The following is a 15166-nucleotide window of genomic DNA, read 5'->3' as shown; positions in this document are numbered from 1 at the left end:
TTCGGGCAACCCATTAATTTGAATAGGGTTCAGGTTTGAGGTCGAATTTGGGTACCATTCTGGTACCTGAACCGAACTTTTTTAAATATTCGTTCGAACTTGACGGACCTGAACATCCACAGGTCTGCCCACCACTACCAGAGAGGTCTCAGAGGTGCTACCTTATAAATTAATAGCCTACCCGAAAAACAGGCCATTAATGTATAAGCCCAGAAATCCCTACTTACATTACCTTCTGTTGTAAGGGACTTGCCAATCAAAAACTTTCAGCAGATTTTGCATTAAGGCCGCACAATTTCAGTGGATTGGCCCCTTGTAAAAGATTAATGGAACATTTTCACATCAGCTTGTTCACTTGCATTTTGAAGAAGGATGGTAGGAGTCATATACTGTAATTGCCCAGTCAATAAGCTTTTCTTTACATCAGCATGTGTACCAGTGATGCAATACAGAAACACCAGTTATCGCAGTTATTTGTGTTTTGATACAAAAGTTCACATCCCCATGACCTGTGAATTTCTGGCATTATACCGCAATCTTTGCTTAGGAACCATATGCAATAAATCAGCTCACACTTCTGCATATTAAAACTTCCCAATAACGTATTTTTCTCACAGGAGCAGATGTAGGTATGACCAAGAAGCATAAGCCAAGTGGACATCAAGAAGTGGTTGTGGGCAACACATCTAATTGAAAATCAGTGAAAATCAGGACACCAGATGTTACTGCTTTGAAGCAATCAAAGGTTGACTGAGATATTCAGTTTGTGCAAAAGCTTTAGGTAGCTGTGGAAAGAATGCTGCAGAATAAGAATGCAGCATTAATAGTTTATTTTTTATCAGTTATCAAAATGGAAAGCAAATGTACAAAAGAGAAATCTAAATAAAATCAATATATGGTGTGACTGATATTTTTGCAAAACAATGGGCAGATAATGATCAACTCCACTGTTGTACCAAGCAGATGACGTAATTCTTCTTCCACAAACAGTCTATTCATTGATGTGATGAGGTCTAGCAATAGTTTGTTAGATTGAAAGGGGAAAGCTGCTGTCACGAGTGTGTTACGTTTTCCTGGAAAACCTGGAGAGGGTCACAATGGGTAAAGAATCGCAGATCCTCTTTAGCGATGGTGTGATTCATGTCCTATTTTAAATGGATTTCCTTTCCTTCAGCACTGAAGGCATTAAGAACTCTTTCCATGCTGGCTGGGAACATTCAGCTTTTGTGCACACAGCTGTAGCTGGTGCTAATCATCTATACTCCCTACATATATTAGCTCTGGGCGCTTCTTCCTTGCCGGTGAAAGAATCTTCTTCCTGTGCTAAGTTGTGTAGTTCGAGTAGTAGTTGCAGTGATCTGTAGTTTTCTGTAGTACGTGAGTGTTTATCTCCTTATCCTTATTCTTATTCAGTTTATTCCTCCCTGCCTCTATCCTCATCACTATGTTTGGTGAGAGATTTTGTATGATAGTGGTCTTCTGATATCCCTGTTTTGTCTTTGTGTCTTCTTTACCTTACATTTCTGTCCCATGCCTTATGGGATGGGGGAAAGGACAGTTTAGGGTTTAACAGGAGCATAGAAACGTTGTAGACGTTGAAGACTACCCCTTGGACAGGGATAGTTAGGGTCTCAGTTCCAGGGACGGTTTGAGGCCCCTCTCCCTTACTTAAGACCATCACAGTGTGACAGCTGTATATACAGGAGATATATGGAGCATCATAATCCCACCCTTTAACGACAGGGTTATCTCATTATGGATAAGCACAATGTATAGGGCATGGTGTTGGCTCATAACCTTTATTGCTGGGTGCCAAACCATTATTTAAACCCCTATACACACTAGACTAAGGTCAGCTGAACCTGCCAATATCTAACCCGCCAGTCTAATATGTTTGGAGGCCCCTGATAGATGATTGTCAGGGAAGTTAAGGCCCCGTTACACACATCAATGTCCCAGCCATCCCACCAACGATCTGACGTGGATGGGATCGCTGGGACATAGTTAGCTGATCGCTGGTGACCTGTCACATAGACAGACCCACCAGTGATCAGGACCAGCGAGCAAGCTGGTATCCAATGTAAACAGCGGGTATCTAAGAGCCGCACGGCTCTTAGATACCATCTGTTTACCCTGGAAACCAGCGTGCACGCTGGTTTCCAAGGTAAACAGCGGGTAACTAAGCCGCGCGGCTCTTAGTTACCCGCTGTTTACGTTGGTTACCAGCTCCCAGTGTCGCTGATCGTTGCTCTCCCGCTGCCACACGCAGCGATGCGTGCTGGCCAGCGGGAGACCAGCGATCAAAAAAGGACCCAGGACGATCCTGCACGATCAGTGATACCCGGCGGGGGGGGCCGGTCACTGAAGCGTGCCACACATAGCGAGATCGCTGTGGTGTCACAAAATCAGCGATCTCGCTAGCAATCTCGCTGTGTGTGACGGGGCCTTTAGGGATCTGGTGCTCAATTTCAGACTGCTGATGCTTGTGTCATCAACACAGATAACACAAGGATCAGCAGTCTGAAATTGAGCACCAGATAAGCTGTCACCAAAGATGTCTGTCAGCAACTCTCTCGGACATAGGAATGGCTCATCCGAGCTAGCACTCCTGTATATGGGAGAGTAGGGTGAGAGTGTGTGGAGTGTTTTTGTGTCCATCAAAAGATCAATCTAGTTATACCCAGGCATGCTGGTTTTTATTTAGCGACCAAATAAGGTCCCCACATAGATGAAAAAAAAAGGAAAGAAGCCAGTCCCATTTTAGTGTAAAATACAACAAATTATTCTGACTATAATACTCTTTTGTCCTACAAGGCATGAGGAGGAGAAGGAGGAAAGAAACACTAAATTAAGACATACTTTTCCATCATAGTGGAATGTAGTGGTAACATAAATAAAAACTAAAACATAACTCTTTATTGCTTTGATTTTGGCCTCATGTTCAAGGTAGGACCACCAGACTGGTGAATGTTCCTCTGGAGCGCCCAGGCTGTGATACAATAAGATGCCCAAAGCTACAGCAGAAAACAAGACCATTTGGAGGTGACTTTGGAGACAATCATTATGGTCCTTTTCTTATGGGATAATTCACAAATATACACTTAGAACTGACTGATGATACATCCTGTGCATACAATGATGATAAGAGGGATATGATTCACTAAACACTGGCTGTGCACATCTTCTGTATAGATGGAAGCTGGGTCTTTTCTCAGCCGGGACATAGTCTGAAACAGTTCATGTTACAAAAGTGGTCTAAATTCATTCACATTGCACAAAGTTATATTTTTTTTTCTAAAATTGCATTTTAAATTATGAACTCTGTTTCAGAAAATGATGGGTTTCATATGCAGTAACACTAAGTATCCGATCAGATTCCACATCTGTTGCCAAATGTACAAATTTTGCAAGCAATGCGGTTTAGGCTGAGCGGTTGGTTGTAAATAATATATCATTGTCATTACAGACAATCTATAATTGTAATTCTTTTCACAATCTGTATGTACAAATAGAAGATAAAGCATGTCCATTCCAGTCTCATTGTATGAAAAATCATCGTCGTTAATACTGGCAAAAAAAAATCTAGTTTCCTGTACGGGAAAAAAGACCGCTATTCTACAAAAGCTTTCTGGCGGGTCGAGAAATATAAAGTGCTATCATTTAGTCCCTTGTCGTAACATATACTTTCTTCATGGTTTTCTTCCCTTGTTTGGATGCGAAGTCTTAGTCATTGCAGAATACTGTGTCCATGGATCTGTGTAATTCAGTAATAATCTGAATCCTCGCCATCAGCATCGTCTTCTTGTAACTGGTTACGGAGTTTTGGCAGAGTCAGTCCAGTCACGTTTAGTTGATCTAAAGGATTGAAAGAACAGACGCTGCACTTTAGTAAAGTTGAGGGTTTTTCTTCTACCAGAAAAATGTACGAAAGTCTGAAAAAAGCCCAAATCATTTTTCTAAGGTGGTAGAAAACAAGCAAAACAAAAAAACAAACAAATGACAAGAGCAATACTTCATCCTCAATTATTGATTTTCTGAGTGGCGTTTCCTGCATGGTGTGAGGAACCAGAAAGCAAACACCAGCAGGGACCCAGGAACAAGACCATAGGTACAGGACAGCCTGGGAATTGGTGAAAGTTTCATTGCTTCATTTGTTGTTATTTATGCCGCTATGAGTTTTTTCTAAATGCTAGACCTGTCAATCCTTTTAATGGGAATCAGTTAGTAGGTTTTTTTTTATTTAATCTGAGAGCAGCATAATGTAGTGGCAGATCACCTGATTACAAGGAGGTGTCACTTGCTTAGCATCTTGTTATAGTTTCAATCCAATCAGTGTTTTATCAGCTGGAGATTATCACTGCTGGACTACTTATCACGTGCCAGGCAGTCCAGCTAATCTGTGTAACCCCGCCCCCAGCACTGATTAGCAGCTTGCTGACAATGTACAGTGTACACAGGAAACTGCCAATCAGGTGTGTGGGTGGGGTTATACATAGCTCAGCAGTCCCAGCACTGTTACATCTACAGCAAAGAAAATGGAGATTTTATTAAAACTCCAACAAGCATGAAGTTAAATGTTTCTGTGGCTCATTATAGTAAAGGTGAAAACTTATTAGTGGCTGTGAGTTCCCACTATATACCTTCCAAAATATGGCACGGCATGCAACTGGAAAGGACACAAGTCTGTCATTCAGTGTCTATAAGCCAATCAGGATAACTTGGAGTGTTCTCTACAATTCTAACTGGTGGAGAGCAGCTCACAGACATTTTGTTCCTCTAAAATGTCCTTTTGAGACAATGTCAGCCATATTATACAACCATCCAAACAACAAATTGTATGGAAATTCTTAGCGCTACATTAATGGTCATCTTCTTAATGTCCTTACTTGAAACGCTCCTGTGCTATTTTTCCATTAAGAGACTGAATATCCCACTGAAACTGGTAAAAAAATACTTCAATTTTCAGATCCATGAAACCCCAGCCTTCTATTTTGACCAGAAGACACAACCCAAGTATGAACATAACCTTATCAGTGATTTTACAGTTAATCAATTAATCATATTTCGTTTCCAGGTGATCCATAGTGATCTATTATAACCTCTATGTACACCAATAACACTGCGTATGTCTTCACGCGTACCTGGTGTAAGCACCGTGAGGGCAGCTCCTGACATAACTTCTCCGATCTTGTTTTTGGCAAAGCAACGATAAATTCCCTCATCTGTAACACGGACGGATTGTATCTGAAGCCATCCAGTCACTTCATACTTCTGGGGACCCCCTCTAAACTAGAAATGGAACAAATTTAATTTGAGGCAGAATAGTTAATAGAAGATAGAATATGGTTATTAAACTTGTTTAATGTATGGTCTACAGACAAAGAGAAACCCTTGGTATTCAGATAGAAAGTTACTTAAAGGGTTTGTCCTATGATACTTATCTCTGTTCAATAGGGATCCCAATCTGTGAGTCAGAATGCAGATCTGTAAGGGCCTGTCACACTAAGCAATATCGCTAGCAATATCGCTATAACGTCACTGGTTTTTGTGACGTTATAGCGATATTGCTAGCGATATCGCTATGTCTGATACTTACCTCCGACCGGCTCCCCCGCTGGTTATCGCTGATCGCGCGAGAACGTCCTGGACCGTTTCTCGTCGTCAGCTTCCTGCTGGGCTTCCTGCTGTGGAGACGAGTGACGCGTGGACGCGGGCGGGAGGACGTCAGGATCTCCTCGTCTGACAGGTAAGTAACGACCCCCGACCCCTGCTATGTCGCTAGTGAGATCTGCCTGTTTGGCAGCTCACTAGCGACCACTTAGCGATGCACCAGAGATCCTGACCGCATCATATCGCTGGTCGGGATCGCTGGTGCATCGCTAAGTGCGATAGTACCTTAAAAGTATCTCCTGCTTATGAATTACTGTACATGGCCATTAGACGGCCATTCATCTTTAGAAGAAAGCCTTCCATAGACAGCTGTTTTTGGATATATGACTGTTGTCAGTAGGAAGTAGGGTATTGGTTGTTTGGTTGGCATGATATGCCTTAGTTGCTGCTTTTGTCTAGGGGTATACTGGAAATCCAGCTGGTGTGTGAAAACCTATGTACAGGCTATGCTTTATGGGTCAAAGAAACCTTTCCTCCAGAACTCTCAAAGTCCCAAAAGTTTCAATTCATCAGTTGATCCTCTTCAATGAGAGCTTGTACCTTGGAAGAAATGCTGCTTTATAAACATTTGTTCACCCATTAACCCCTTTCCGAAAATGGACATAATTGGCGATCCCACTCCATACTGGGTGGGTGAGGCTGTGTTCAACAACCGGCATTCGATCCACCTCCCACAACCAGCTCCGAAAACTGATGTTTAACTGTTTAAATACCAGTGTCAGTCACTGACAGTGGCATTTAAGGTGCTTGATAATGACAAGTTGTTCGTTTTGGCGTCCATCGATTTGCCATTGTATCTGGGGACCTGCTCCTACGAAGTTCAGTCACCGACTGGGCTTCATTGAAGACCACCATTTTCTATATATACAGCAATACTGTGGTATTGCAGCATACAAATAAGTGATCACATTATCACAGGTTTAAGTCTTCTATGCGGACTAGAAAATAAAGTGAAAAGTAAAAAAAAAATTATTACAAAAAAACCATAAAAATGAAATCACCCCCTTTTTCTCCATGTAGAAAAATAATTGAATAACTGAAATGTTTTGACATTGCCACAATCTTAAAAGACCAATCTATCATATTCCAAAATTAGTTAATGCATAAATTTAAAAAAAATCGAATTTCCATTTTGTAGTCACCACAACTTCACCAAAAAATGTTATAAAAAGAAATCAAAACATATCCCACATGGTATCAATATAAACAACAAAAAAACAAACCCACAGACAGGTCTATCAACAGAAAAAAAAAAACAATTACAGGTCTCAAAATGGAGACAAAAAGCCAACTTTTTTTTTTTTTTTAATTTCTGAATTTTTCTTTTAACACCTAAATAAAAAAAAAAAAATAATTGTAATAACCTTCAGCATCATTTATACTGCACAATGAACAACAAAAAAAAACAGTGCTGTAATATTTTTTTTCCCGCTTTCTAGTTCATTGTATGGTAAAATGAATGGTGTTATAGCAAACTACAATTTGTCCTGCAAAAAAAAAAAACAAGTCCTCAGACGGCTTTGTCAATGGAAAAAATATAAAAGTTACGACTCTTGGAAGAAGAGAAGGAAAAAACAAACAAAAAAATTTAAAATTTCAATTGATTGGATTAATGGGATTCTAAATCCAAATAGGATATCACTTACAACAGGTTTAAAAAATGCTGGGGTAAAGGAGCAGCAGTATCTTGGGTAGATATTCTTCCATGCAAATAATCAGTTCTGACCACTTTGGCAGGACTATCTCATAGCTCTCATGGCTTTTTCGCTAAACAAACAATAAACCTGATAGTAACTAACAGGAAGCAATTGCTAATAATGTGAAATATATTCAGTTTCGAAAATTCAGGATAGCATTTTAGCTTTTCTGTATAAATGAAGGGTTGGCACCCGGTTTGCTTTCCATGTTACCCTTTTCTTGTTAATCCCTCCTTTGGCATGAAATTTAGCTGAATGAATCAAAGTTTTGGATTTTTACTTATACTGTACATGAATTACCATAAAAAGTTAATAATTCTTCATGAAAATGTGCAGTGCTGTTTCCACTGTTTGACTTTGTGACATGTGCTCTTAGTAATGTTCAATTGAACGTTTAAAGGGAATCTGTCTCCCCATTTTAGCCCTATCAGCTGCGGCCACCACCATCAGGGTCTTATCTACAGCATTCTGTAATGCTGTACATAAGCCCACGATGTAACCTGAAAGATAAGAAAAAAAGAGTTAGATTATACTCATCCCGGCGTTCCGTCCGGTCCGATGGGTGTCGCGGTCTGGTCCGGCGCCTCCCATCTTCATACGATGATGTCCTCCTCCTTGCTTCTCCCTCAGCTCCTGCGCACGCGTACTTTATCTGCCCTGTTGAGGGCAGAGTAAAGTACTGCAGTGCGCAGGCGCAGGACCTCTCTGACCTTTCCAGGCGCCTGCGCGCTGCAGTACTTTACAATGCCCTCAACAGGGCAGATAAAGTATGCCTGCGCAGGAGCCGAGGGAGAAGCAAGGAGGAAGACATCATTGTATGAAGATGGGAGGCGCGGACCACAACACCCTAAGCACCCGTCCCCGCCCCCGGGTGAGTATAATCTAAAGTGTTTTTCTTATCTTTCAGGATTCATCAGGGGCTTATCTACAGCATTACAGAATACTATAGATAAGCCCCTGATGGTGGTGCCGGCAGCTCATAGGGCAAAAATGGGGTGACAGATTCCCTTTAATGGTATGATAAACTCAAGACTAGTGATGAGCGAGTATACTCGTTGGTTGGGTTTTCCAGAGCATGCTCAGGTGTCCTTCGAGTATTTTGGCATGCTCGGAGATTTCGTTTTCGTCGTCTCAGCTGCATGATTTGTAGCTGCTGGACAGCTTGAATACATGTGTGGAATGCCTGTTTGTTATGGTATTCCCACATGTATTCAGGCTATCTACAAGTTGCAAATCATGCAGCTGAGACGACGAAAACTAAATCTCTGAGCACGCCAAAATACTCGGAGGACACCCAAGCATGCTCGGGAAAACCCAGGCAACGAGTATACTCACTCATCACTACTCCAGACATTAAAATATACAAAATAAAAAGATAGGTTGGGGCTTCACAGAGTCCAATATAATGCAATTCTGGAAAAGACATTCTACACTTCGTTAGGGGGTAAGACTGGGCAATTGACCAGGGCCTCCCACTTCCTTGAGAGACCCCAGCATCCACAGCAGGAGCTTCACTGATAATAACATTATGAGTGAAACTCCTGATGTGGAGACTGCCTTATTACCTTTGGTGACATTATGATCATGTGACCACCAGTCATGTGACCGTGATGTCACCCCAGGTCCCTAATTTCTAGTCAAAAGGACTGAAAAGATGATTTTGCATTCATAGGAGATCATAATTTCCGCTACAGATAGCAGAGCTGAAGCCCTGCTATGTGTACACAGGTGATCAGACAATCTGCTAAGGAGGACTATTAAATCAAGTAAAAAAATGTATTACAAAATACAAAAAAAAACATAAAAATTCAAATCAGCTCCCTTTTGCCCCATTCAAAATAAAACAATAAAAAATTACACATATTTGGTATCACCGCATTCAGAAATACCCGATCTATCAAAATATAAAGTAAATTAATCCAATTGGTAAATGCAAATGGCGTAATGAGAAAAAAATAACAGCAGAATTAAGTTTTTTTTGTCGACTTGTCACAACATTGCAACATAACACAATAACAGACGATCAATATATCAATATATCATATCTACCCCAGAATGATACCAATAAAAATATCAGGAAAAAATGAGCCTTCAGACAGTCCTAGATTATGAAAGATGGAGATGCTATGGGTCTCAGAAAATGACAACTTTTTAAGTCTTACAAACTTTGTTTTTCTTGTCACCACTTAATTAAAAGAAAAACCTAGACAGGTTTGGTGTCTGCGTACTTATATTGACCTGGAGAATCATAATGGCAGGTCAGTTTCAGCATTTAGTGAACAAGGTATAAAAAAAAAAAGAAAACCAATTGTGGAATTGCACTTTGTTGCAAATTCACAGCACTTAGAATTTTTTTCCCGTTTTACAGTACAACGATGTGGTAAAATCAATGGTGTCATTCAAAAGTACAACTCGTCCTGCAAAAAATAAGCCTTCATACGGCAAAATTGATGGAAAAATAAAAAAGTTATGGCTCTGGGAAGAAGGGAGCAAAAAACGAAAACGCAAAAAAACAGAAAATCGCAAGGTGGTGAAGGGGTTAAGAGTAGAAAAATGCACTATTGCTTCAGGTTTCGCAGTCTTTGTAAATACTGGAGAACATTTGTTGCTGTGAGATGTACATAAATAGGTGCATGTGGTGTTTATTACTTGGAGTAGCTCGTGTGTGTGTGTGGTTGGTTTGGCTTTTCCAGTGTTTAGCGAAAACTAATTTAGTCTCCATTAATAAATGGGAAGTTATGGCCAGGACATTTTTTTGATCGCTGGTCTCCCGCTGGCCAGCACGCATCGCTGGGTGTGACAGGCGGGAGACCAGCGATCAGGGAGCAGGCGCTGGTAACTAAGGTACACATCGGGTTTCTAAGCGGCTCGCGGCACTTAGAAACCCTATGTGTACCTTAGTTACCAGCGGGCTGGTGCAGGTAGCTGGTAACCAAGGTACACATCGGGTTTCTAAGTGCCGCGTGCCACTTAGAAACCCGATGTGTACCTTGGTTAGCAGCTCCCTGCACCAGCCCGCTGGTAACTAAGGTACACAATGGGTAACTAAGCGACGTGCGTCAGTTGTTACCCGCGTGTCGCTGGTGGTGATCGCTGGTGAAGCTGCCTGTTTGGTAGCTCACCAGCGATCATGTAGCGACACACCAGCGATCCTGACAAGGTCATATCTTTGTCGGGATCGCTGGTGCGTCGCTATGTGTGACGGGGCCCTTAAACCGCAAAATAAATTTAACAGTACAAACTCTTAGGGTGCAGAAGTGCTTCTTGCTTATGCATTTCAAGCTACAGATGGCTGTAATTGCTAGATATTATACAAAGAGGAACTAACAAAGGTAATGGTATTCTTTATTTTACCCTTTCCCAGTTATTCTAAAGTCTGTCTACTTTTGAATTCAAAAGCACAAGATATATTTGACCTTGTTACAAAAAATATGGTATCACCAAATTTTTACGCAAATATGTGAAGTTGCACCTTTTCATAGTCATACGTCTGTGATAGTATCACAAAATAAGCAGAACTCTTACAGTGGGTACGGAAAGTATTCAGACCCCTTTACATTTTTCACTCTGCTTCATTGCAGCCATTTTGTAAATTCAAAAAAGTTCATTTTTTTCGTATTAGTGTACACTCTGCACCCCATCTTGACTGAAAAAAACAGAAATGTTGAAATTTTTGCAAATTTATTAAAAAAGAAAAATTTAAATATCAAATGGTCATAAGTATTCAGACTGTGTTAGGCGTTGAGATCCCGCCGCTGCACATGGGGAATCTCGAGCCATGTGTTCTGTGGTGTCCCATGCTTCTTCAGCTGCAGAGGATCCTGCTAAGCAGAGACGTCGGTCCCAGCGTCTTGCTCAGGCTAATGCTATGCGTTTGGTGGCTGCTACCGCCCCAGGTTCAGCTATAGCAACCAGCATTAACGGCGAGCAGCCGTTCCTGGGTCTAAACCCTGCCTTTCTCCATCTGAGCATGCCAGTGAGTTGACCACTCATTGGTGGTCGGAGGTCACACGCTCATGTCCTCAAGCAGCTCTGATTGGACCATCAACAAGGTCCCGGAAGGCTGCGGTTATAAAAGTATTGCATGGCCGCACGGCCGTGCACTAGTATAGACCATGTGGAGTGAGTTTTGCATGCACGTATGATTGTCTCTGGTGAATGACTCATTATGAAACTCCTACCCTTGGTACACGTGTTGTTCAGCCCTGCCAGTTAGTGCAGGTAGGAGGCAGAGTTAGGGCCTAGCATCAGCGCTAAGTAGTGACTTTGCCTGTACACCACTGTGCACTTAGTCCTCACTCCACAGTAGCCAGCGCCAATTAGTGGCGTTCACCATGGCGATGCCGTGCGCTTAGTGGGTCTAGAGAGGCTCTTACCCCACGTACTTGGGGCTGAGTCTTGAGACCGAACACTAGCGGTGATTCAGCTGTGCCCTGTGACTGTTAACAGGGTACGGTATCTGTGCTCTGCAGTTCTGCGACTCTGTGAAGTAACAGAGCTCGCCGCAACTACACACCGGGTGGTGTTTAACCCACCTGTGTCCACTGTGATACCGACATTTTGTGTGCCATTACCGAGCAGCATCTCTGCATTGTGGACCCTGGGCTGCGAACGCACTTTATTACTATCTTTATATTATTTGGTGCGTAACGCTAGCCCTAACAGACTGTTAGCTCAGTATTGAGTAGAAGCACCCTTTTTAGCTAGTACAGCCATGAGTCTTCTTTGGAATGATGCAACAAGTTTTTCACACCTGGATTTGGGGATCCTCTGCCATTCTTTCTTGCAGATCCTCTCCAGTTCTGTCAGGTTGGATGGTGAACATTGGTGGACAGCCATTTTCAGGTCTCTCCAGAGATGCCAAATAAGGTTTAGGTCAGGGCCAGTCAAGGATGGTCACAGTGTTGTTCTGAAGCCACTCCTTTGTTATTTTAGCTGTGTGCTTAGGGTCATTGTTTTTTTGGAAGGTGAACCTTTGGCTAAATCTGAGGTCCAGAGCCCTCTGGAAGAGGTTATCATCCAGGATATCTCTGTACTTGGCCGTATTCATGTTTTCTTCAATTGCAACCAGTCATCCTGTCCCTGCAGCTGAAAAACACCCCCATAACATGATGCTGCCATCTCATCAGACCAGAGAATTTTATTTCTCATAATCTGGTTGTTCTTCATGTGTTTTTTAGCAAACTCTATGCGAGCTTTCATATGTCTGGCACTGCGGAGAGGCTTCCGTCAGGCCACTATGCCATAAAGGCCCGACTGGTGGAGGGCTGCAGTGAAAGTTGACTTTGTGAAACTTTCTCCCATCTCCGTACTGCATCTGTGGAGCTCAGCCACAGTGATTTTGGGGTTCTTCTTTATCTCTCTCACTAAGGCTCTTCTCCCACGATTGCTTAGTTTAGCTGGACAGCCAGGTCTAGGAAGTCTTCTGGTGATCCCGAACTTCTTCCATTTAAGGATTATGGAGGCCACTGTCCTCTTAGGAACCTTGAGTACTGCAGAAATTCTTTTATAACCTTGGCCAGATCTGTGCCTTGCCACAATTCTGTCTCTGAGCTCCTTGGCCAGTTCCTGTGACCTCATGATTCTCATTTGATCTGACGTGCACTGTGAGCTGTGAGGTCTTACATAGACAGGTGTGTGCCTTTACAAATCAAGTCCAATCAGTTAATTAAACACTGCTGGACTCCAAGGAAGGAGAAGAACCATCTGTTAGGCGTCGGGTTCCTGTCGCTGCACAGCGGGAATCCCGAGCCTTGCTTCCGGTGGTCTCCCATTCCTCTCCGGCCACAGAGGAGGTTGCTCAGCAAACTCGTCGGTCCTGGCACTCTGCCCAGACCAGCTCCGTGGGTTTGCTTGCTGCTGCCACCTCTGGCACAGCTATGGCAATACATGCTGCTCAGCAGCGAGATTCTTCAGGGACTAAGTCCCCATGTCGGGCCACTGAGCATGCCCGTGGAGTGATCTCCCATTGGAGATCGTAGGTCACGTGCTCAGGTCCTGCTCCTGTTCGGATTTGCCCATCCGAGAAGTCAGGAAGTTCCCGGACGCTCGTGGCTATAAAAGGTTCGCATGGCCGCTCGGCCATGCGCTGGGATAGGCTGTATTTTCAGACAATATGGAGTGAGTGCTGTATGCATGTATGAATGTCTCTGGTGACTGACTCATTATGAAACCCCTACCCTTGGTACGCATGTGTTGTGCAGCCTAGCCTGCTAGCGCCCAGGCTTAGGCGTAGGTAGGTCAGAGTTTGAGTCAGGTGTTTTTTATCGTCAGTGACTCGGCACGCCTCAGTGCAAGTGCTCCACACTCCATAGCCAGCGTCTATAACGGCGTTCGTGGTAGTGACGCCGCGCGCTCAGTGGGCCTAGAGGGACTCTAACCCCATGTCCTTGGGGTAGAGTTCTGTGTCCGTTTGCTGTGCGCGCCTTGGCCGGGCTCTGTGAGCTAAACAGGCTCCGGCATCCACGTTCTGTGGTTGTGCGGCTCTCTGAATTAGCAGAGTCCGCTCCTGCTCACACTGGGTGACGTAACCCACGTGTGACTGTTTTCACGCCGCTCTATTCTCTCGCCATTGTCTAGCAGCAGTGTACCACCTCTGCACGGTGGACCCCGGGCTGCAAACGCACCTACTAGCACTACTTTATAACTTGGTGCATTCTGCCAGCCCTAACATTACCCTAGCGCCAGGGTCTGGCTAGTAATGGCGGACGATCAGCGACTGCATAGGTTCATCCAGCAGCTGGAGGGTAGGTTGGCAGCGCTAGAGCGTTCCACCTCAGCTGCAAATGTTACCTCAGTCGCCGTCCAAGCAGCTACAGAGGCTGTCGCCCCTGTCTCCACGGCCAGTCCTGCCCCGACCTTGTCCCGCCTCCCACTGCCCGAGAAGTTCTCGGGAGATAGTGCTTCATGCAGAGGTTTCGTAAGTCCAGTGCTCCATTCACCAGGAGTTGCTGGCCACACGATTTCCCTCCGAGTGGGCCAAGGTGGTGTTTATCATCTCCCTCCTGTCGGGCAGGGCCCTGGAGTGGGCCACCCCGCTGTGGGAGCGCGGGGATCTCCTGATACAGAATGCCACCCATTTCCTGGTCCCTCTGAAGCAGGTGTTCCTGGGCCCTTGGGTCACGCACGATACCGCACTTCAGTTGCTGGCTCTGACCCAGGGTGCGTCTCTGGTCAGCCAGTATGCCATCCTCTTCAGAACTCTGGCCTCAGAGCTGGAGTGGCCAGATAAGGTTCTCATACCTGTATTCTGGAGAGGCCTGGCTGATTATGTCAAAGACACCCTGGCCACCAGGGAGGTGCCCACCACTTTAGAGGAGCTCATAACGGTCTCCACCCGAATTGATATTCGCTTCACTGAGTGAGGGCTGGAGCACTCCAGGTCCCGCCAACGATATAAATTGGCTCCAAATTTTGCCAGACCACTGGAACAGCCCAGTCAGCCCCCCGAGCCTCCAGAGGCAATGGAGGTGTCCCGCACGGGGTCCAGGGCCTGGGCCGCGCGGGTACCTCCAGTCTGCTTTCGCTGTCGGCAGACTGGGCACCCTGCTAACCAGTGCCCACAGCGCTCGGGAAACTCTCCCGTCTAGTGGTTATCGGAGGGGGCCTACTAGACACAGCGACTTTCTCCTCCAAGCTCCTGTTTAAAGGGGCGTTAGAGTTCAATTCTTCCACTCTGATTGTGGAGGTTTGCGTTGACTCTGGGGCGGAGGGCAATTTCATGTCATCTGCCTTCGCTCAACAACACGCAATCCCCCTGGTCTTATTCCCTCAACCAGTCACCATCAGAGTGGTGAATG

The 15166-nt window shown here is 44.2% G+C and overlaps 1 protein-coding gene across 1 annotated transcript in view; it reads right to left on the bottom strand.

The window, feature by feature from the left end:
- Positions 1–813: 813 nt before the first annotated feature.
- Positions 814–15166, bottom strand: part of KAZALD1 (Kazal type serine peptidase inhibitor domain 1) — a 91714-nt gene continuing 77361 nt past the window's right edge. The window contains exons 4-5 of the mRNA XM_073555792.1: positions 5142–5289; positions 814–3855 (exon numbers count right to left, since the gene is read on the bottom strand). Coding sequence (XP_073411893.1) covers positions 3764–3855; positions 5142–5289 — 240 coding nt within the window. The 3' untranslated portion in view covers positions 814–3763. The remainder of the gene's footprint in view (positions 3856–5141; positions 5290–15166) is intronic.

Source organism: Dendrobates tinctorius, unplaced genomic scaffold (genome assembly GCF_039654945.1).
Source record: "Dendrobates tinctorius isolate UK_male_01 unplaced genomic scaffold, ASM3965494v1 ptg000230l, whole genome shotgun sequence".
In the NCBI taxonomy this organism is placed as follows: Eukaryota; Metazoa; Chordata; class Amphibia; order Anura; family Dendrobatidae; genus Dendrobates; species Dendrobates tinctorius.
The sequence above is the reverse complement of the archived record's forward strand: the minus strand, read 5'-3'. Positions and strand labels throughout refer to the sequence as shown.